At 44.2% G+C, this 21,538-nt stretch overlaps 1 protein-coding gene across 1 annotated transcript; it reads left to right on the top strand.

Annotated features, from left to right (window-relative positions):
• Window positions 1–2,439: 2,439 nt before the first annotated feature.
• marchf7 (membrane-associated ring finger (C3HC4) 7) lies at window positions 2,440–20,672 on the top strand. The gene is given in 12 exon segments (XM_042702935.1): window positions 2,440–2,500; window positions 6,463–6,647; window positions 10,043–10,189; window positions 14,886–15,051; window positions 15,498–15,680; window positions 16,044–16,399; window positions 16,402–17,318; window positions 17,697–17,866; window positions 18,271–18,374; window positions 18,582–18,683; window positions 18,912–18,960; window positions 19,649–20,672. Coding segments are annotated over 11 exon segments (2,487 nt in total). The 5' UTR covers window positions 2,440–2,500; window positions 6,463–6,464; the 3' UTR covers window positions 19,759–20,672.
• The last annotated feature ends 866 nt before the right edge of the window (window positions 20,673–21,538 follow it).

The raw sequence follows: 21,538 nt of genomic DNA, 5'->3' as shown, positions 1-21,538 counted from the left end.
TACCACTTGTCAAAGCAATACAGTAGCCTATGACTTCAGGAGGAAAATAGACATGTGATGTAAACAGTGATTATACGTTATCTACAGTCCATACTTGTAATGCTGAGTTTTTCACTGAAAAAAAAAAACACTCAAACATGTTCTGGATGGTTTTATAGATAAAATGCCCAATGTTCAATAATCACTCTGCTTAACTTATCTGGCAGCAAATGAGGTGATTAGGTTAATTTTTATTCATTTGCATCTACTTTTAAATGCCATGAATGACTCTCTCTTGGGTCTATTATTGCTTTTGCTATTACTTTAATGTAAATGGCAAATAAAATCGAAATACAATATGCAATACGAAATACAATTTAACATCCGTGAATTAACATAAATGTTTTATGCATGAGAGTGTGTATATTAACAGTATCCTTTTGTTGATTTACTCCCTAATTAAAATAACTACAATACCTTTGATATTTATTATTAAAATTAATATCTAATCAGTGGTGTATCACAACTCTTTTAATTACCTCTATGACAAAACAAACAGCATGTTCCATAAATAAGCTAAATAATGAAAAGACAATGCAGTCTGTCTGTGGAATTACATGAAGACAGTTTACAAAAAGGTAAATCCCTGCGCCCTCTAGTGGTCAAATTAACGGATCACAACTTGAATATAGCAATAATTGCAGGGAAGTTGGTAAACAACAAATCTCCAACCATCTTTACTGTTGATATAACTCTATGATGCTTACTTTCTGGAGTAGAATAATATAGAATGTCATTCAAAAAATGTAACTGAATCCTATCATAACTGAATTGACAGAACAGAAAAGAACAGATGTGTGGTTTAGCTTTTAGATATGCCACTGTACACCTTGGCCTGTGTGTAAACTCTACACTCAAACTCAATAGGTGCATTGTAGACCAGAACAAATATCATGACCACTTACAGACACAGTTGCAGTATTTACTGTCTAGTAACATTAACACTTGTTGGGATATCAAGGTGAAAGCAACAAGGGGGAATGACAACGGTTATGATTACCTCTTACCTCTGGAGACCTGTGAAAGGGAGAATCCAAAAGGTGAAATGGTAGGCCTGAATTACAGGGCCCTCAATGGAGTGAATGAAAATTAAGGGCCTCCCATTAGAGAAGGAGCTCCACACAGTTATGTCTACAGGCCCAGAATTTAGTGTTCTTGTATGGTAAACACAGTGTTTGTGTCAATTTGCCCACAGACTATATGGCTAAGAATGTAGTCCCTAATGGTGAGTAAAACTATAGCATGTAAGGTTTAGCGATGTTTTAATTTTATACTTTTATAATACACCTGGTGGGTATGTCAATTGTTGCTATATATGACACGGTTGCTACATTCCAAATTCCCAGTGTAAACATGCAGCTTTACCGACCAAGCAACCTTACTGAACTACCGATATTCAAGTAGTTGAACTCAGAGCAAGCATGTACACGGGTGAGCAGGCTGACTTTGCGGTAAAGTTTTGTCAAAATAAAAGTCAGCTAAATAAGATGTCCTTTAGAAAATGTTATACATCAACACTTCACAATTAGATATTCGTAAGTATTAACAGAGAACAAAAATACATCTTGTTTGATGTATGAAATTACAACAAAAATAATGGCAATGTTATTTTGTTCTGCACTCCCACTTTTGGCTAACTACAATATTGCTTCAAGTAGGCTAGGTGGTTTCTCAATAGACCCAAAGCTCTGGAGTTTGCTGCTTCTGGTCATCCTGGACCTGTTCCCTAGTAGACTCTATTTGGAAAAGCATCGATACTGTGGACCCTCAATATGGCTGTATTCTAAACGACCTTAAGTAACAGGTATATTTATGTTTGAGTAGCCTTGCATGGTGACGCTATCCCCAAAACTTGGTACAGTGATCAAGGACAGTTCAAGGACATTTGTTAACAGTTTTGAGCTCTGCCCTCGAGCTAGACCAACACAACTACATGCATGGACGATGGGTGGGAACGGCAGGTGTTTGTCTGTTCTTTACATGAGGCTAAACCATCAAAATAACTTCACTTTAATTATAACAAAACTAGTTACTTATCAAAACACACATAAGAAATTACTGCATACTATTGCTTTAAGAAGTACAGATTTGACCAAATCTTCAGTAAATTCTGGTCAGGTATATGTCACCTTATGTCACCACTGTCACTACACTAACTCTCCTAACAAGCTCCGACAGTTTATGACATTGATTTATTTATATCAGCTCACCTAAGAATGGCTGAGGATGAGATAATGATTTAGTAATTGAAATGGTTTAGTAATTCAAATTATTAATTAGACACTCCACTGGAGTTTAACCAAAAACTACGACTTTTATTTTGACGACAATAATGTTTGGTCTCTTTAAAACCTTTACGTATTTCCTGTTGGTGTATGATTGCACTGTAAATCACATGACCTTCTCTATATCAACACACAGACGCCATTAATTTTGAACGCAGTGAGACTGGAAATCAGAGGTGAGACAGTTCTTGTTCTATTTATGCGGAAGCACTGCCGAAGGGGTTGTTTTCGCCTACAGAAAGTGATCTAAACGAGAGGAAGTGAGGCTATATATAAGAAAGTTTTGACACAATTTGAGTCACACCGCATGCAGTTGTAGCTAGCACAAACAAGATTCAAATGAATTCATGTTTAAGCTAGCTAGCCCTGTATTGTCAACAAAAAGCTATGCAGCTAGTAGCTAGCTGACCAGCTAGCTGTATTGCAAAGGCCCTGTTGTTCGCCCTGTTACTTGGTAAAATAATATGCCTGGATAGCGGTAAATTTTTGTGAAAACGTATTGTGCATGTTGACTATTATAGTGTACTCCGATGTCATATCATTTTAGGCAGTGTTGACTGACATTAATATTCGAGTGCAGTCAGAAATGTTGCGTTACTGACCGTGCTAGGTGCAAATAGAGAAATGCTGTGTACCTGTTTTAGCGAACCAGCTTGTTTATCTTGAACAAATAAGCTCTGGGAGTTCGCTTGTACACCAGTTTTCCGACTAATTCTAATGTGACATGTCAACACAAACAATAGGATGAGGGCTAAACCACTTCGTCGCGTCCAGACAGACATTTTGAAAGGTCATAAGGGTGTTGGAGCCTCGAAGCAAGTTTTCGAGTTAATGGAGGCGACTGACTGGGTTTCTGTCAGCGTCAAATACAGCGTCTGTTAGATTTTCCTCAGTTGCACAACCAGTCATTGTCTAGCACTTTCGTTTGAGTTGTCAAACTTCACAATTACACCACTGTAAAATGTAGTCCTGTTTAACATTAAAGTTTTCACAAATTTGCTATGCCCAATTTCACTGTAAGTTACACGTGCGGAAAAACCGGATGTTCCGATTCTGTTCGACGAAAATACTTGCTCAGCTGTAGGTGTGGATTTGTGTATGTGTGTGCGCGCTGCTGCAACATATCATGTTTTGACATTTCATCGAAGTGCACACATGTAACTGACACATAATGCCTTTGAAAGGCCTTTGACATGGCTTCGGTTCAGACTGTTTGCTGTTTGACCTATTGGGTCTTCTAGAAAGTTCACGAAATGGATGTGGCCACCCCCTTCTGAGAAACATCCAGAAACCTCTCTTAACAGCTGTGCAAAAGACCTGGTAGTGAAGAGACAGGCAGTCATTCCTTGTCTGCATATGGAAGCTTAAGTATATTTTGTGCCTCAGGCATCAAAGATAGAAGCAGTTAGAAGGCCTCATGTAACCACATTTTGCAAGTTGGGAATCTATTTGAGATCTACCATAATAGAGAGTGCAGAATTTACCCTGTATTTGGCTGGGTTACACTTAGCCTATGTCTTGATGTGTTTCATACATGTGTAGACGTTGCTGGACAGGTACGTGAATCATAGCAGAGTGTACTGTAGTCCCAGCTGGAAATGATTTTTTTCAGAATCTCCTCACGTGTTTTGCATGAACCAGGTCTGTGAGTTCATGGTCACTGGCAGGGTTGTAAAGAGAAGCAGTCAGAGTGTGGGTGTGTGTGTGCATATTTGCAAGTAAAAGCTGTTCTAACCCAGAAAGTCTTGGCTATAAGCCTGTGCGTGCGCATACTCTTGCACCCAGTGTTCACACCGTGCTGTGTCAGCCCTGTTGTGCAGATGTTTGGTTTCTGATTACGGTAAAAACAGATCTGCCATGTAGTCTGGCACGTTGTTATGACGACAGAGGCAATGCCTAACCATACATAAACATAAAGTTTGTATCTATACTACACAAGACATCATGCTGCACAACTAAAGTAGCAAGTAGGTACGAGAGAAATGCTGTTGACATTTTTGGCCTAAGAAGAGATTTCGTTTATGAGGAGAATTGGTTTGTATTTAAAAACCTCTGGCCCATATTCAGCTAGATACAATTTAGTAGTACATAGCCTTTTGACAGAGGAACAAGTCAACAGACTGTTGGTATTATCTTATCATGAGAAGGAGGAGTCCAGCTAGCAAAGTTAGCCTTGCACCAGCATTCATTTTAATATTCTGAGTGGTGCTAGCCTAGTGTAAACGAGTTGAGCATAAAGATGTTCCAGATCAGATGTATTTTAACAGGGATTTACAAGTTCATAATTGTTTTACACTTTTATTGTAAGTTCACCTTTAATACTCAGAGTTCAGGATTAATCAGTCATCAAACAGGCTTACTTGAGAAGTGCAGGCATGCATTCTAACCATCATATGAGCTCTCAGTCAGTAGATGGGCTCCGCAGAGCTGGCTAGAATGTGATTCATTGTCCCAGAAGGATAAGAGACCATGATTCTGATTCTGATGAATTCCAGTCTGTGGCTTATTTCAACATATTTAGTCAGTTAATATAGGACATTGCAATTATTAGCATATTGGCCTATTGCTTAAAATCACATGCAGTCAAAGGCCTGTCTGAGACGAATACGATACATGCAGTACGCAGGAATAGGCTATTGTGCAATGCTGTTTGTCTTTGCCCTCACAAGTGCACCATTAGCCTACTGTAAAGCAGCTTTGCTATTGTACAAAATAATGCCTTTTGAACCTCCACGTTTTTAGCCTTATTATAATTTTAAAAGCATTGTACAAATCAGGGAAAGTGTGGATTAGATTTGAGAGGAATTTTGGTATTCCTTGTAATTGAGTTTGTATTGGCGTTGCTCAGATTTGCTAGCCTGGGTGCCAGCCGTACTTAGCCCCGCCCACAACATTTGAGGTCGGGAAGTTCGGTCTGGCATTGCCCCGTTGGGGAGAAACTATCTCCGATCAAAAATGAGTTCGGACCAATCAAATTGTCAGGGCAGGCTTTATACGATGATGGACAGATGATCAACAGTAACATAATCAACCATGTCACCAAAGAGCGCTTGGGTTGAATTCGTTTTCAACAAATATGGCTGCCGCTGGAGAGCTGAGATGTGTAGATTCAAGTCTGTTTTAGAAGACATCGACAGCGCATTCATTTTGAAAGAGGAACAGAGAAACGCGTTCAAGGCATTTGTCGATCGAAAAGATGTTTTTACCGTCCTTCCTACGGGATTCGGTAAAAGTTTAATTTATCAGCTGGCCCTGATGCTCTACGTTATGGTCATACTACGTTGCTCTGGTTGGTTGTAGGTATATCCAATTAAGCGAAGAGGCATTTTTTTCCCCTGGTTCGGTTGAAACACGCCCCATTATCACAGCCCAATGGAGCAGTATCAGACTCATATTCTGACTAGAAGAAAGAGTATGACAACGTCAGGCTACCGATTTGCACCAACTTTGTCTGGACTAGGCGTATATTAGTGACTCGCCCTCTCTGGAAGCCCCAACACGTGAACATCTTGTTTCCCAAATGACTTAAGTCATCAGGTCAAGGTCTGCTGCTGCTATAGGTTTGAGTCAGAACCATGGGATGTAACCTCAGGTCTGCATCCCTAGTGCATTTCCAGGAGATGTTGGTAACCCTGGATGAACCCTCTACTAACTGAAAAGGCTCAGTTGGTCCTCCTAAATAAGCACTGATGCGTTAGTTCAACAAAATGAAATGTGAAGTACTTTTTTGTGTTTACAAATTGCAACTCTGCAATTATTATGGCTTAGTAGGCTTTTCTGTTCTGTAAGGTGTTATAACTGATGTTAGCATTCTGCATTCAATTCTCAAAGACCATCTACCTGTACACACAAAATACTTGGCAGGAAGGAATGCTCATCCCAGTTGAAACGCAAGTGGCAGGAGGAGTTTTGTTTTTTCGCGGAGCATCTGTTCTCATGATGGCTGTTAGAGTTTAGTGACAGTTTAGCTGAGGTGTTCCAAAAAATATCACTTCCATCAGCTTTTAAGCCCAACTTGGCATTCCGAACCCCTACTGTTTGCATAACCTTGATAGACATGCACTTTGCATCCTTGTCTTGCCTGTGAAAAATTGTCTGGAGAAACTTATCTCTTGTCTCTCCCTCTGCCTCTCCCCAGAGATGGATTCTAAGCCGCGCAGGCTACTACCCTTTGGGGGTTCCAGCTCTTCAACACTCTCCACACCTTCAACCCTCTCCTCCTCTTCCTCCCTGGGTGCCGGCTCTCTCTATGGCAGGGGCAGCGTCCTTTCCAGCGAGCGATTCGGTCGGAGCTCGTCCAGTAAACTGGACTCGGACTACCAGGTAGTGTGCGCCAGTCTCGCATTCATCCACACACACACACACACACACACACACGCGCGCGCGCGCGCGCGCGCGCGCAAAGCACACACTGGACTCTAATTGTGTCATACTGGATTAGAAATCTGTTGTGATAATCATTTTCACTTTGTAAATTTAGTTTGCAGCTTGATTTAGTGCTTGATTGAACCCTTTTGCTCATTATTAAAGAAAATGAGCTTTGACTAATGGCAAATACGCTGGCTGAACTATTTACTGTACATTTTTTGGAATGGAAAGCTTAATGTCATTTCCTGCACGCTGGAGCAAGATATCACCACTGTCTAGCATTGCAGAGCTGCAGATGTGGTTCAGACCCTGTGACGTGAGGAGTTGTCCTCTGTACGATGACTGATGTACTGTGCATTCATGATCACAGGTGGGAAAGTACTTGTGCATATGAATGTTCGCATTGTGCATAGAATCACACGTGCCTGGTGTCGCCATACATTTTTAAAGGTGTGTACACAAGTCCGAAATGGGCTATGACTGTTATGCCACCAAAAGACAACCTGACATATCTAGCTAACGCTGAACACCAATGTCTCTTATCCGTTGCTGACAAGTTACTCTTTATTAAGTGCTTCTAGAAAAAGCAACACCCAGCCAGCACTAACCTGGCAAGCTTATTTTCCCATCGCAGGCCTTCTTCTCCTCCTTCTTTAGCATATGCTAGCACGCGATGCTAGCCTCCCCCGTACTCAAGGGGAGGCTCTTCGTGTTACAGCGGCTTCATTAGCCAGCTCTTTTTATAGGCCGGCCCAGATTCCTGGCCCCGGCACATTTCACTCTGCCCGTCAAGGTCCCGTCTCGCTAGATAAGGTTACTGTTGATGTGTGCAAGACTTGCTTTTGACTTCTTGTGTGGGTGATCCAGATCCAAGAGTAGTTTTATGGCATCATGATGTGGTCACTGAGTTCATGTGTAATAATATTTCTGGGTTAGGGACCTACTAACCAAATACGAATGTTGTATTTCCAAATAGTGGAATGATTAAGTTGACTAAATAAATCAATTCTAGTCGTTGGCCTTGTCATTGTCATGCACACTTGTTCTGATGCCTCTGAAGGAACGTGAGTTAGTTTCGGGTCCAACCTTGCATCTGTCTGGTGTGTCTGTAATTGTCCAGCATGAAGTCACACTTTCTAGGGTTTTTCCTGCATAGAGAAAATTTGGGCGCGCGCCTAAGCCGTTTTCCCGAGCGCCTACAACAAATCCCGAGCGCCTAAGGCACCAAAAAAAGTCCACGATAAAAAATAAATTAAAAAAAGCTGTCATTCATGGCGCAATTCAGCTTAATGGTGTTTTGAGCCCTCACCGTCGACTTCAAGGCAGCAGCTTGTCCCACCTCCCACCCCCTGAGCCAATCATTGAAAAGAGGCTGCTCCAGGCTTGCCAGTTTAGAGAATACTTGGTTTGAATTTGAGATTTGAGCAAGCAACTTAATGTAGCTAGCTTTTAGCTGTTTTAAACCAAGGCACTTCAACAATGTTGTTTACAACCTGCTTACAAATATGGTTAAAACCACTAGTGAAGGTGTTTTAGAATAATATTAATGCCATATACAATAACTGACTTTATGTTAACACCACTAATTAATGTTAGCTGTCTAATTATTTAGCGCAATGCTAGCATGCATCTACCGTAATTTGATTTTTAACCAAGGTAGCCTATTGTACTGCAAAATATTGATCGCGACCTGTTTACAAATCTGGTTAAAAAAATAAAGGTGACCTGTTATTTATAGATATGAATTATTTCGCTCAGGTGGTGGGATGCGCCTTCATCACGCGTGCAATGCATGTTCGAATATGGTCTCAATAGTATGTTTCAAGTATAGGCTACAGCCGAAACCTCGTTCTGTTTTGATCAATAGTAATCGAGTTGATAAGCGTGTCTTCTTGTCTGAACAATACGCAACTGTGAGGTGCGCGAATGGACAGAGCGGCCAACTGCCAATCACTCAACTTGCGTATGGATCCTGACTTCATCAGTCGGCGGTGATTTTGAGCATAACATTCCATTTTCAGTATTCATGGCTTTCAATGTATTACAATATCTGCTATGTTGAGGACCTACACAGGTGTAGGCTATTATTTGATTTGTTTACCCGTTTGAACGAGTACCAGTAAACCGCGGGTCCTCGGGAGAGGCAGACAACCGCATTGGTTTATCAATGAAAGCTCAGCTCGTTCGGAGGAGAGCGGATATATTTGTGTTGCATCTCGAATTAATATTATCATTGATAAACCGGTGGGGTTGTAAACTGTCGTTCCGCTGCGAGGGCCAACCCGACGTGCACGAATACACCTGTACAAATGCAAATGAAATGTCCACTCAAAATGCTGACAAAAGTTTGATTTCCAACGCAGCCTCCATCGGTGGGCCAATAGAAGTTAAACACACTATTAAACATATTTGTGGACAGTTTTAATAATAAAAACAAAAATAATGGTATGTAGGTTTGTATAATAAAAATGAATAGTAATAATAGATAAACTTGATTTTCATAATTTGTGTGTTCCTTTTCTGACCACTGGTTAGTTCTAGATTCTATTGATATACATTTCAGTAGTTTGCATATATATGTAAAGAGGTAAACCTTAATAATCTTTGAACCATACATGATAGCACCATGGGGCTTGGACTATTGTCAATCTATTTGAATCTAAAGTGGAAGCAAAATGATTTCCTGAAGCATATCCTCATTATTTATGAAATGGTCAAATGTAAGCTACCAGGTGACATGGTAACACAGACTACGCGCGCAGCGCGCACATTTTTTTTTGGAGCACCGAAGACCCATTTTGACCCAGGAAAAACCCTGCTTTCCTTTGGCCCGCGCTGAGTTCTCATTGGTTAACAACAGATATTACAGGGGCTGCTGTTTCTGCTGCTCTGGTGATGGCCATATTTATCCCATGCAGTATTGCCAGATGGACGCAAACATAGACACGTGTTCCCTCCCCGTGTGTGTGTGTGTGTGTGTGTGTGTGTGTGTGTGGTTATGTTTCAGAGCTCAGGGTTTGTCAAAGGCGTATTAGAGTTTCGGCTAATTCTAAATTAATTACATTACAGGGTTTAATGAACGCTGTGTCAACATGCTTAATGTTATATTTCCAAACAGCGTCAGGCAGTGTGGTTCATATATCCTATCATATTTTGCATAAAATGTCACATCCCTTTTACTTTCCTGAATTACGTTTTTTAGTTTTTTTTAAACACAGCATCTTCATCTTCACTTTGCCTCTGTCACTCCTTTTCTGTCTGTCTTTCACACTCTTTCACACTCTTTCACAGTCCCCATCTCTCCCACAGTGTGTGTTCTCTGACGCTTTCTCTCTCCGGGTCGTTTCCAGAGCTCCCGTTTCCTAAGCAGCTCCCGAGACTACAGCTCTCCAGAGAGCCGCCACTCAAGCTGGAAACTCTCATCCCCTCTCTCTTCCTCCGTGTCATGTGACCGCTCGTGGGCTGATTCCTCCTTGGGGAGCAGCAGGAGCAAGCTGGTGAGGCCTACAACGCCTCCAAAATGGTCAACTACATCCTCTTACCTAAAGGTTAAAATGATGCATACACAAGCAAGCAGCCACCGGTGCTGCTCTGTGTGTCTGTGTGTCTGTGTGTCTGTGTGTCTTTCTGTGTCTGTCTGTGTGTGTCTGTGTGTGTGTGTGTGTCCACATCCAAAGCTACACCCTACCACCATACGTTAAATGAACTCCTACCTAAATGATTGACTGCCTGTGCATCTCCAGTTGTGTATGCGTGCCACATTTCAAATGGTAACTACACCCTACTTCTCAACCCATTATTTCTGTGCCAATCATTTCAAAATGTCTCACTGTGAATGTTCCATTAGCCAATATAGCTCCTTACCTTCTGTTGCAGTCACAATGTGCACACACACACACACACACACACACACACACACACACACACACACACACACATACACACATGAATTTCACACCTATGAGCCAGTGAAAACCAATGTGTGTCTGTGTGTGTGTTTCACCACTTTTAAAAAGACAAACTACCCCACTACCAGGTCATACTTGTGTGACCCATTCAATTTTGGGGTGAGTGTGTTCACTGCCCTTTTAATGTTGTTATTTGAGAGTGAACCTGTGATCTGCTTTGGAAAAGCACAGATGTCTCTAGTGACTCAGGCTGTTGATCCACTCCAACATCTGTGCCAAACATGTTGAAAGTGCACACTGTAGGTGTTGCATTGGCCAGTATGGTAATCATTTCCTTTTCGTGCAGTCACACTTGCACAACTGTGTGTGTGTGTGTGTTTACACACACACACACACACACACACACACACACACACACACACACACACACACCATATTAGGTTTCAAAACCTTTGTTTTAACTTCTTTCCCCCCACACTGACTCATTTTATGAACTTCCACAGTTCTAAAAAATCCAGTGGCACAAACCTGTCCAGCAGTGGTTATTGGCTAGGTCACACTAAAACAGAGGCGTTGGAAGGGGAAACAAATGTATTTAAAGCACACATTATGCAAAGGCACATTTACCATTGAGGCATGTTTTTGGAGGTAGCTAGTTTTTATGATGACCTCATTCATTTGATCGCATCAGGTCTCAAGTGTAGGATGGGGAGCCATGTGTGTTCACTAGTTACCTAGACTCACAGTGTAGTTTTGTGGTCCATAAAACAAGTCCACAACCCTGTGAAAATAAGAACCACTTTAAGAGCGCTGCACAGCCAAATATATCACCTAAATCAGAGGTCTTCAACCGGGGGTCCGCGACCCCCAGGGGGTCCGCGGAGGTATTGCAGGGGGTCCGCCAAATTATTCCATCTGAAGCATTTTTCCCTCTTCCAAAAATTAAAAACGTCCAATAGGCTACGTAAACATAAACAGATCGTAACAATTGCTTTCTATTCGTTTATAAAATAATACATAGGCTACCCATGAATCTTCACGCGATCATTTCATCACCATGGCAACATATACACTTCTAGCTCTTGCCAAAAACACGTTACCTGCCATTACCATACAATTTAAAAATGATGGATCGTTTTGTAATTTCTCGGAACAAAAGCTCCACGTCATACAGCACTGATGGGGTTCAGATGATCTACCTTCAGAGGATTCCAACATGCCTTAATACCCAGAAGCGCAAACTGGAGAAAACGCGTAAATATTCAAATAATTATCTGAAGTTTGGCTTCACCTACAAAGAGACCGATGGTGTCTAATACTGCCAGCAGCTAGTAATATGTGAAAAACAATGTTTGGGAAGGAAAAGCATCCCTTTGCCCGCCCTATTGATGAATTGGCAGCTGATGTGAGGGCACAACTAGTCGCGAAACTCCCGAAAGCAGATTATTTTGCACTACAATTAGATGAATCCACAGACGTGTCAAACGACCCTCAGCTTTTAGCGTTTGTGTGGTTGTCGACCAAAATGAGATGCAGGAGGAATTTATATTCTGTAAGCAGCTGCATGGACGTACAAAAAAGTTCCGAGATTTTCAAAGTGATCGGCAATTTTTTCCGTGAACATGATATACCCTCGCCAAAATGTGTCGCGCTGTGCACAGACGGTGCAAGAGCCATGTATGACGCACTGCATGCTTCATAGGGAGAATGTTGTTGCCAAAGTCATGAATGATGAATTCTTAAACGTCAGATCTCTCACTAGGTATGAGATATTTCATCCATACTTAAGCTTCTCAAGCTACTCAATTCTTTGTCCCTCCCTAATTGAATACAGAGTAATGGCTAACTATAAGGGAGAAAAAATGTCAATAATAAACAGAATAAAGTTGTGTGTTACAAATTATGTATAATTATGTTCAAACATGTGTAGGGGAGTGTGTTTGTGTGTGTGTGTGTGTGTGTGTGTGTGTGTGTGTGTGTGTGACTGACACTTAGTTCCAGATCAAATATATGAATATCAGGCCTAAATTTGGGGCGGTGGGGGTGGGGGTCCCTGCTCAGTGTCTCTCTCAGCCAAGGGGTCCTTGGGCTGAAAAAGGTTGAAGACCCCTGACCTAAATACATCGGCTAGCTTAGTTTTTAATCATTTTCAGCTGTGCTGCTGTTGGTTAGTTGGACAAGTCTTGGCTTTTTAATTGCTTATTTTAGAGGGAAACTACTTGCTTTTGCTTTAACAGTTTGGTAGACCTGGGAGCCCCCATCCAGATCATCTAGATCTTATCCCTACATTACCTCATTACTAGCATTACCTCATCTAATGGGCTCACAGGGAAAGATTCAGGGTTTGTTTCTTCAGATTGCGTCCCCTGGTCATCCACCGACACCACTCCATATGTTCCAGCAGGCCTGGAAGCTGTGACATAACCAGTGATCATCTTTTCTCCTAGTCACCCGTGACTGATGTCATGAGCGGAGCTGACAAAACTAGCATGACCGCACTGGTATTTAGCCTGGTGAAAAACAAGCTATATGCACAAAGGGAATTAATCCTCAGGCTTTTTTTCAAACTGCCAGAAGTGTGTGTATAGAAAGACAATCCAAAGAAAGGCCATTCACACAGTACCCCAGGCTGATAGGATGCATAGCAGGAGGAATAATATTTTGACTGCTGCGCTATGATTGTCTTCTTCTATGGTTTCTATATGGGAAGCTGTATGCATGTTGTCTTCTTCTATGGTTTCTATGATGATACACTCAGGGCCTCATTTACTAACAGGATTGCGCCCATTTCAGGCGTAAAATAGCGGGTAAAGACATAAAACCCTATTTCCAAAGGAGGCGCACCTGAGTAAAAGCGCAGATTACCGCTGCTAGGAAGTGGGTGTGGGAAAGTGGGTGTTCGTCGCAAAGAGATGGGAGGAGATGCGTAAAGTGCGCCTAATTATGTATTAGTAACGAAACAAGAGGTGTTTTAGCATGACATATCAGCTGCTAAATGAAAACTATGTGCCTGCGAGAAATTTGAAAAATGTTTATATTTGATATATCATTTAAATGCACACTAATAGAATTACAAACTGTCCTACCAGCTAGCTGTTCGGGAAAAGTTCGGCCACGTCTTACCCAGAATCGCCGTTCATTGTATGGTTTAAACGGTATTTCATAGTTCAAGCACACCGAGTACAGTGCACACCTTCTGCGTAGGAGTAACGCGTATCTATTCAGGAAAAGTACTTGTACTCGAAGTACACTAACTAAACTACCGGTAAGTCAATTGTAGAGACAGAGCAGCATATTCATTTCACCTTCCATGTTTATTTTGACGTTATAGCCTCTCAAGCGCAAGCTACCCCCAGTGCCATGGCAACCTACAACTACAGTTTTCAAATGTATCTGCCTAGGGCAGCGTTTTTGAAAAGCATGGTTTTCAGTGTTGGAATACGCCGTTTTAAAGTAAGGGGTGTCGTGTATTCCTACCAGACTATTTAACGGGATGCTATGGAGCAGTTAACCTGGATATTAACTATCCTAGCTATCTCTAGCTTAGAGACCCATCTTAACAGTTTGCAGTTGCCTGTGTGTGATTAACTCATGTGAATATAAACTTTCTTGTGAACATAAACTCGTTAATATGAAGCTGCACAGGCACCCTGAGGGGTAACCATAGCAACCCAGAAACTCAATGTTCGCTGAAAAGTTTAATTTCCCCAAATCAGCTCACCAATAAAAGACAGTCTTGAATTCAAAGTGATCACAACTTTTAATGTGGACGGAAGAGAACGGAGACGGAGAAATATTTATGAGTTTCTATATTTACCTAGGTTAGTTTGCTGTAACCTCGTGAACCAAAAGCTCTAATTCAAATTTTAGCTCATCATCCACGGTGGAACACGCAGGCTCTTTCTTCCCTATTTTCGCGGAGCGCTAAATAACACTAATGGGCGATGTTAGGCGCAGATGACGCGACGAGGGTTCTTGTTTGATAAATAGGATGCAAAATACCGTGCGTTATTTGCGGTTTGGCAAAGGCGCAGATTAAGCTGCGGTTGCAATGTTAGTAAATGAGGCCCTCATTGTTTTACGTTTTCCAAGTTGTTTTTGGCACCGTGAACTCATGAAGTGTCTCAAGTGTCTTGACACTTTTTCAAGTGGTTCAATTTAATTCAATTTTCACCCGACTGGAAATAGTGACTACATTGGATTGGGAGTTCAGTGTTGGGGGATTGGAGTGATTGGACATGCATGCCTAAGTCATGGTGATTTTCTTGTTCCCTTGTTTTGACAGACGGATACGGAGAGGAGACTGGGCTCCTACACGGGCCTTCTCAGCTCCACTCAGGACAGCGAGTCCAAACGTGCCAAGCTCTCCTACACCAACCGAGCAACCTACGGCAGAACCCCGGGCAGCTCCACAACTAGCAGCACCTACTCCTCCCTAAACAGCGCCGCAGGTAGCCTCAGCCTGCCATAGTCTCCACTTAACAAGTTGCCACTTTTCACTGACCAGAACTTAGATATATTTCTGTACGCAAGTAAATACAAACATGGGAATGTTTTTGTAATAGTGGTCCCTGGAAATGAGAATGAAAAACCATAGATATTTCAAGGAAAATAAGAGGGGGGGAGGTCACCCTAACAAACATTGGTCTGCCAAAAGAGGAGTGCTGTGGTGATGTTGTTTCCAGGGTGTGTAGAATTAGTCAAAGATGACATCAGAAGTTTGGCGTGTGTGTGTGTGTGTGTGTGTTCGGTCGGGTGTGTGTATGATCACCCAAATGTCAACACAAAATTTCTCATCTTCTGGTAAAAGCACAGAGCCGGAATAACCTGATATTTTTGCATCAACTTGTATTTCTCTTTAACACGCAGGGGAATAACAAAGTGAACTTGTGTTTAGATATGCCCTGGAAGAGCCTCAGCCCTCTGTCCCGATCGTCCTCGTCCTCGTCCACCTCCTCCAGCTCGTCCTCGTCCTCTGAGGGGCTGTGGGCGCGCAGGGAGCTGGACAAGAGGGGAACGACGGGCCTCAGCGGCCTCAGCAGCCTAGGAGAGCGCAGCTCCACATACGGCTCCTCTCTGTGTAGGTGTCACACACGCAGACACACACACACACACACACACACACACACACACAGAGACAGACTCCGGACCTGTCCTGCAGTTCATCTACTTACACACATACACAGAGTTGATCTTTATCTGATGTGCACTCACATGCTTGTACACACCACATCCTTCCACACACACACACACACAGCAGGCCTTCTTTGTATTTTTATTGTGTGCACACTGTAGTGCCAAAAGTAACCTGTGTGTGTGTGTGTGTGTGTGTGTGTGTGTGTGTGTGTGTGTGTGTGTGTGTGTGTGTGTGTGTGTGTGTGTGTGTGTGTGTGTGTGTGTGTGTGTGTGTGTGTGTGTGTGTGTGTGTGTGTGTGTCCTCCAGACCGCCCAGAGCGCGTGACCTCCACCTATGCTCAGGGCGCTCGCCCCAAAGAGAGCCTCAGCTCCTCCACCCGTCGGGAGCTGAACTCCAGCCGCCACCTCCTCTCCTCCCCCACCTCAAGCACCTCATCCTCCTCCTCCGACTACCTCTCCCCATCACCAGCTCGCGCCTCCCTCTCCTCCTCTGACCGCCTCGCTTCCTCCTCCATCACCTCTTCCTCCTCCCGTGCTCGCTCCTCCCTCTCTGACCCCTCCCGCCTCTCCTCCTGGAGCTCCACCCCTTACACGCCCCTCTCCCAGCGCCGCTCCAGCCCCCCGCCCTCCAACCCCGCCCCCGCCCCGCCCCCTCCGAGCCGGCCAGCAGCCAACCGGACGGCAGGCGCTCCACCCGCCACCTCCTGTCCCGCCTCTTCTCTCGCCGCTCCAGCCAGGACTCCGCCTCCACCCCCGCGCCCCCTCCACCCCCCGCCCCCAGACTTCCTGTCCCCACCCCCGAGCCTCCGGCCGCCCCCCGCAGCCGCCAGCCTGAGCAGCAAGAAGCAGCCGTGGTGGTGCCGGACCCGGTCCAGTCGGCCTTCGCCATGCTGCGCCGGCGGCGGCAGGAGTTGTCCCCGGTGCGGGAGCCGCGCAGTCGGGCCCCCGACGGCCAGCAGCAAACGTCCCCAGAGTTCTGGAGGAGCCAGGCGGCAGCAGCAGCAGTGACAGCCTCAGGAGGAGGAGGAGGTGCAGCAGCCGCAGCAGCAGCAGCAGCCGCCGCCGCCGCAGCAGCAGCAGTATCAGCAGGAGGTGGAGGTGGAGGAGGAGGAGGAGGAGGAGGTGGGAGCTCGTGGCTCTCCTCTTCCCTGCGGAACCGCTGCACGCCCCTTTTCTCCCGGCGCCGCCGAGAAGGACGAGATGAGACGGCTGCACGCACAGAGCCCCCGCATGTCAGCCCCGACTCCCCGCGCTCACAGCTGGAGGAGGAGGACGAGGATGACGATGATGAGGATGAAGAGGACGAGTCCGAAGGAGCGGCAGGGTCTTCTTCCACGGGACCTTTAGGCCTGTCAGCAGCTCAACTACAAGATGCCGCGCGATTGGCTGGTCTTAGCCACGGCCACACCTTCACACGGATGATCTCCAATCCGCTACTCCGGATGCCCGAGCACATGATGCTGGCAGTGGGGGTGGGTGGGACTGGTGGGAGGGGCCAGCCTGACGGACAGGAGAAGGAGAAGGAGAAGGAGAAGCCGGTGTCCTCTAGGGACCCAGAGAGGCTGCGGAAGATCCAGGAGAGGTGAGGGGACTGGTTGTCAGTCACATGCTACATACATGTGCAGGGCTCTGTGTGTGTGTCAAGTCCAGATGTGTGTATCAAGCACAAATTTGCTATTGACTGACTGCAAAGGGTGTGTGTGTGTCTGTCTGTCTGTCTGTCTGTCTCATCACCAGTTCCTTGGAGGTTTAATAGTTGGGATAGGAAATCCAGGAACCACTTTCAGGGCTGTGTTATTTGGCAACTTAACACATGGTGTTGATTTCCTCTTCTTAGTTTAAACACTATGCTCCTTAACTCTTTAGTGATTCAGAAGGTTTGCAGACGATAATGACGATAATGACGATGATGACGATGATGATGATGATCTAAATGCTTCCTTCTCTGTCCTCCCTGCAGCCTGCTGTTGGAGGACTCTGATGAGGAGGAGGGGGACCGGTGCCGCATCTGTCAGATGGGGGAGGACTCCAGCTCCAACCCCCTGATCGAGCCGTGTCGCTGCACAGGCAGCCTGCAGTACGTGCATCAGGACTGCATCAAGAAGTGGCTCCTGTCCAAAATCAGCTCTGGTACGGAGACACACACACACACACACACACACACACACACACACACACACACACACACACACACTGGATCAACAGGTAGTGCTCCAGAATCTGTTGTGATTATGCCAGTTGGGACATGCACAAGACCCCTACACACACAGACACACACACAGTTCAGTTGCTTCACCCTTCTTTATGGCAATCGCGTGCATGCCTAGGTGTGTTCTGTATAAATACCTTTGACAATAGCTAGAAAGTGGCACAAGTTCAAAAATTCACCAGAATGTTTCGTCATCATGTTGATAGGCCCATTGTAAAGCCCTGCAGATTGTGGATGGAATGACTGTGAATAACTGGTTATGAAGAACAAGCCTCTAAAATGTAAGGAGAACAACAGAGACTAATGTTTTTTTTGTCCTCATCAGGGACGAACCTTGACGCCATCACCACATGTGAGCTGTGTAAGGAGAAGTTGCATCTGAATATAGACAACTTCGACATCAATGAGCTCTACAGGTCCCACGAACGGGTGAGAAACACACCTGCAGCGCTAGCAGTGCACATGTCCTCCATAGTTTAGCTTTGTCTTAACAGCACATAGCAAAGTAACCATCATAGCCAACAAAATAACTGGAAAGGTTCTCTTGAGTGTGTTGTTCTTTATTGACCCTGTGTGTGTGTGTGTGTGTGTGTGTGTGTGTGTGTGTGTGTGTGTGTGTGTGTGTGTGTGTGGCAGTCGGAGTATGAGTTCATCAGCTGCGGTTTGTACCTGGTGGTGCTGCTCCACCTGTGTGAGCAGAGGTTCTCTGACGTGTTGGGCGCTGCCAACGAGGCGGGGGTGAGTACCAGTCCTTCCCCTCGTCTTTGTCTCCACTGCCACATCCTGTTTGGCTTGGTCTCAGATCTCAGGTCTCAGTAAAGTTTCAACTCAGCCTGACCAGCTCCTTTGCGTATATTAAAACTGTGTAACACCAAAGCTGTGACCAATGTGTATTTATGTTGAGCTTCATTTTTTCCCCCTTTGAAACATAAAAATAACAAAACATTCTCCCCCGCTCTCGCTCAGTTTTTCAACTTGGCGAGAACGCTTCACGAACACATGGACAATCTTGAAAGTACGTTGGAATGATTTCTTTTTGATGCCTTGGTGTTTTTATTTTTCATTTATTTGTTTTTGGTCCGCCATTAACTTGAATTGTAAAACTAAACGCTGTGACATTGTTTGCTGCACTATAAGACCTAACACTGCCATTGTTTGCTAAACCACTCCTCATTATTTTTAAATGTGGTTCCTTATAAATATTTATATGGGTGGTAAGTAAAACGCTACTTTTATTTGACTTGGGGATTTGAAGTAGTCGGGGGATGAAGGCATTCATTGCCCAGAAAGCTGTAGGCTCTATCATGGTTATTTGAGAACAGTATTATCTGGCTCATGAGAATTACTGGTTTAACAGCAAGCTGTACGAATAAGCAAATCCTGGAAGTACTGGGACAGACTTATGCTCCTCTGAATCTCGGAATTTCACCTCCGGGCAAGGCATGGGTGTGTCCGAGGAAGGCATAGCTGGAATATTCTAGATGATCTGCGCTTAGTGTGACTGGCAGAGCATGTCCAGATTGCCATGTCAGTGCCCGGAGGTAGTCATTCACAAACTGCTTTGGTGTGTGAAAAACATAATAGGTTAAAGGTGGGGAGGGTCCTGGTTTTGTTGATATAAAGTAAGATGTTTGATTACATTGTACACTGATATTTTTGTCTAACTACGTTTTCTTCCTTTCTTTCACTCTCCTCTCTCTCAGGTTCATACACTGAGTCCGATGAAGAGGAGGTGCGGGACCACCGTCCGTCCATCGACTTCTGTGACCTGGATGATGATGATGATGACGACGAGGAAGAGGAGGAGTACTGATCAAAGGGAGAAGCCAGGGAGTGACCTGACGGGGAGCAGCAGGGAGGGGTGCCGTCCAGAGGTTCTCCTCCCACTCTCCTCTCCCCTCTCTCTGGGCTGGTCCAACCTCGGCCTGCCTTTGTACTGTGGATAGGGCCCAGCAAGCGGCCACCATGCCAAGAACAGGGGAGAAGCAGTTGCTTTTTCTGCCTTACAAACACGAGAGAATAAAAAGTAACAAAGTTTGTTTGGATAGTTACCCCCCCCCCCCCTCTTAGTTTGTTAAATCACTGTATCCAACAGTTCCTCTGGAGAAAACACTCTGCCTTTTTTTTCTTTTCTTGTGTCTCTCCATGCAGTTTTTCCACAACGATCATAGTTTTGCTTCTCCACTCACTCACTCTGTCACAGGGGTTAGGCAGACTCTCATCAATCTTGTATCTTTGTTTCTCATTTTATGTGTGTGAGGTGTTCTGCTCACATATGCCTTTGGATGTGATGTGTGTCAAGGCCTTTGGATGCGCTGAACCCCACGGACTGGGGTTGTCATTTTTGAACAAATGATTCCCTCTCGAGCGCTCTACATTTTCATTGATGCCTGGCTCATACACATGGGGGTGTCTGTGTGTGTGTCTGTCGTGTGTGTGTGTGTGTGTGTGTGTGTGTGGCAGTGAGAAAGAACTGCAATGCATATTCCTTTTAAACACCTCCTTTTTCTGTATGTGAAAAACCATATGGGTTGTTTTTTGAGGTGAATCTCTTGCATTTAATGTGAAACAGAGCTAATGTGACTTGTTTGTTATGTTTTTGTTTTCAATTTTGTGTTGCGTCCTGTCTTTTTGTGTTTTAAGAACAAAAAAAAAAGGTAATGTAAGTGTTGCTCTGCTTACTGTTGATTTCCTGGTTAAATTCCTAAAATAAAGCTTTCAAGTGAACGAGGAGTGATTTAGAGTCTGTTGTCCTGTGGGGGCGTCACAGAGGGATCGCTCACCTTCAAACCCGACAGCGGTGGAATGATACGGTCAGAAAAGTGCAGTTGTGTAAAAAAAAAAACTAGTCTGTTTCAAGCAGCATCAGTATAGTGCGTTTTTGTTTTGGGGTATTTAATTTTTTGTAGACTTTCTGTGTACGTTAGATTTAGTTGTGTATCAGGACGAGCTGAATTTCTGTCCGGTAATTCATTTGAGCAGTTGGTGCAGGACACATGATGCTAGTCCACTATGAGGGAGCAGGCCCTATTGTCAGCGCTGTGATACTTTGCACACGGCCTCCAAGAGGAGGCCTTTAGAGGTACCTCTGAAAGGGAGTGGATGTTGATTTGTATGGCTATTGAGTTTCAGATCAGCTAACCGCTGCCAAAAATCGCTGACTGTACCTTTTTAACCCTTGAATGTGTATTCCTCTCTGATACAACAGCAATCTGTAGTCAGCAAACCCAAGGCTACCACATCCAAGCAGAAATGATGCAGTCTAGAGCCACCCTTTTTTTTTTTTTTTAACCTTTTTTCTGAACTACATCATAGTGTAATGTGGACAGACGACACCCTGTTGTGTTTAAGGTACAGTATGTATTTAGAAGAGCATCTTAACTGCCATTAACGTGAGGAATACTTCATAGATCATTCCTACCATTATTTCTGTTGTCTTCCCATTCACAAGTTGCTTGAATATCATTGCCTTTCTATTATGTCTTCAGAATTCTTTCAAGTGTAGAATACGGCGCCTGTATAACCCAAGGGTCAGGGCACACCTTGGCCAGCCTTGCGTGCCTGACGGAGGTTTAATGACGGAGGCCATGATT

Source organism: Clupea harengus, chromosome 21, assembly GCF_900700415.2.
Source record: "Clupea harengus chromosome 21, Ch_v2.0.2, whole genome shotgun sequence".
NCBI classification, from domain to species: Eukaryota; Metazoa; Chordata; class Actinopteri; order Clupeiformes; family Clupeidae; genus Clupea; species Clupea harengus.
Note: the sequence above shows the minus strand (reverse complement) of the source record. Positions and strands in the feature narration are given on the sequence as shown.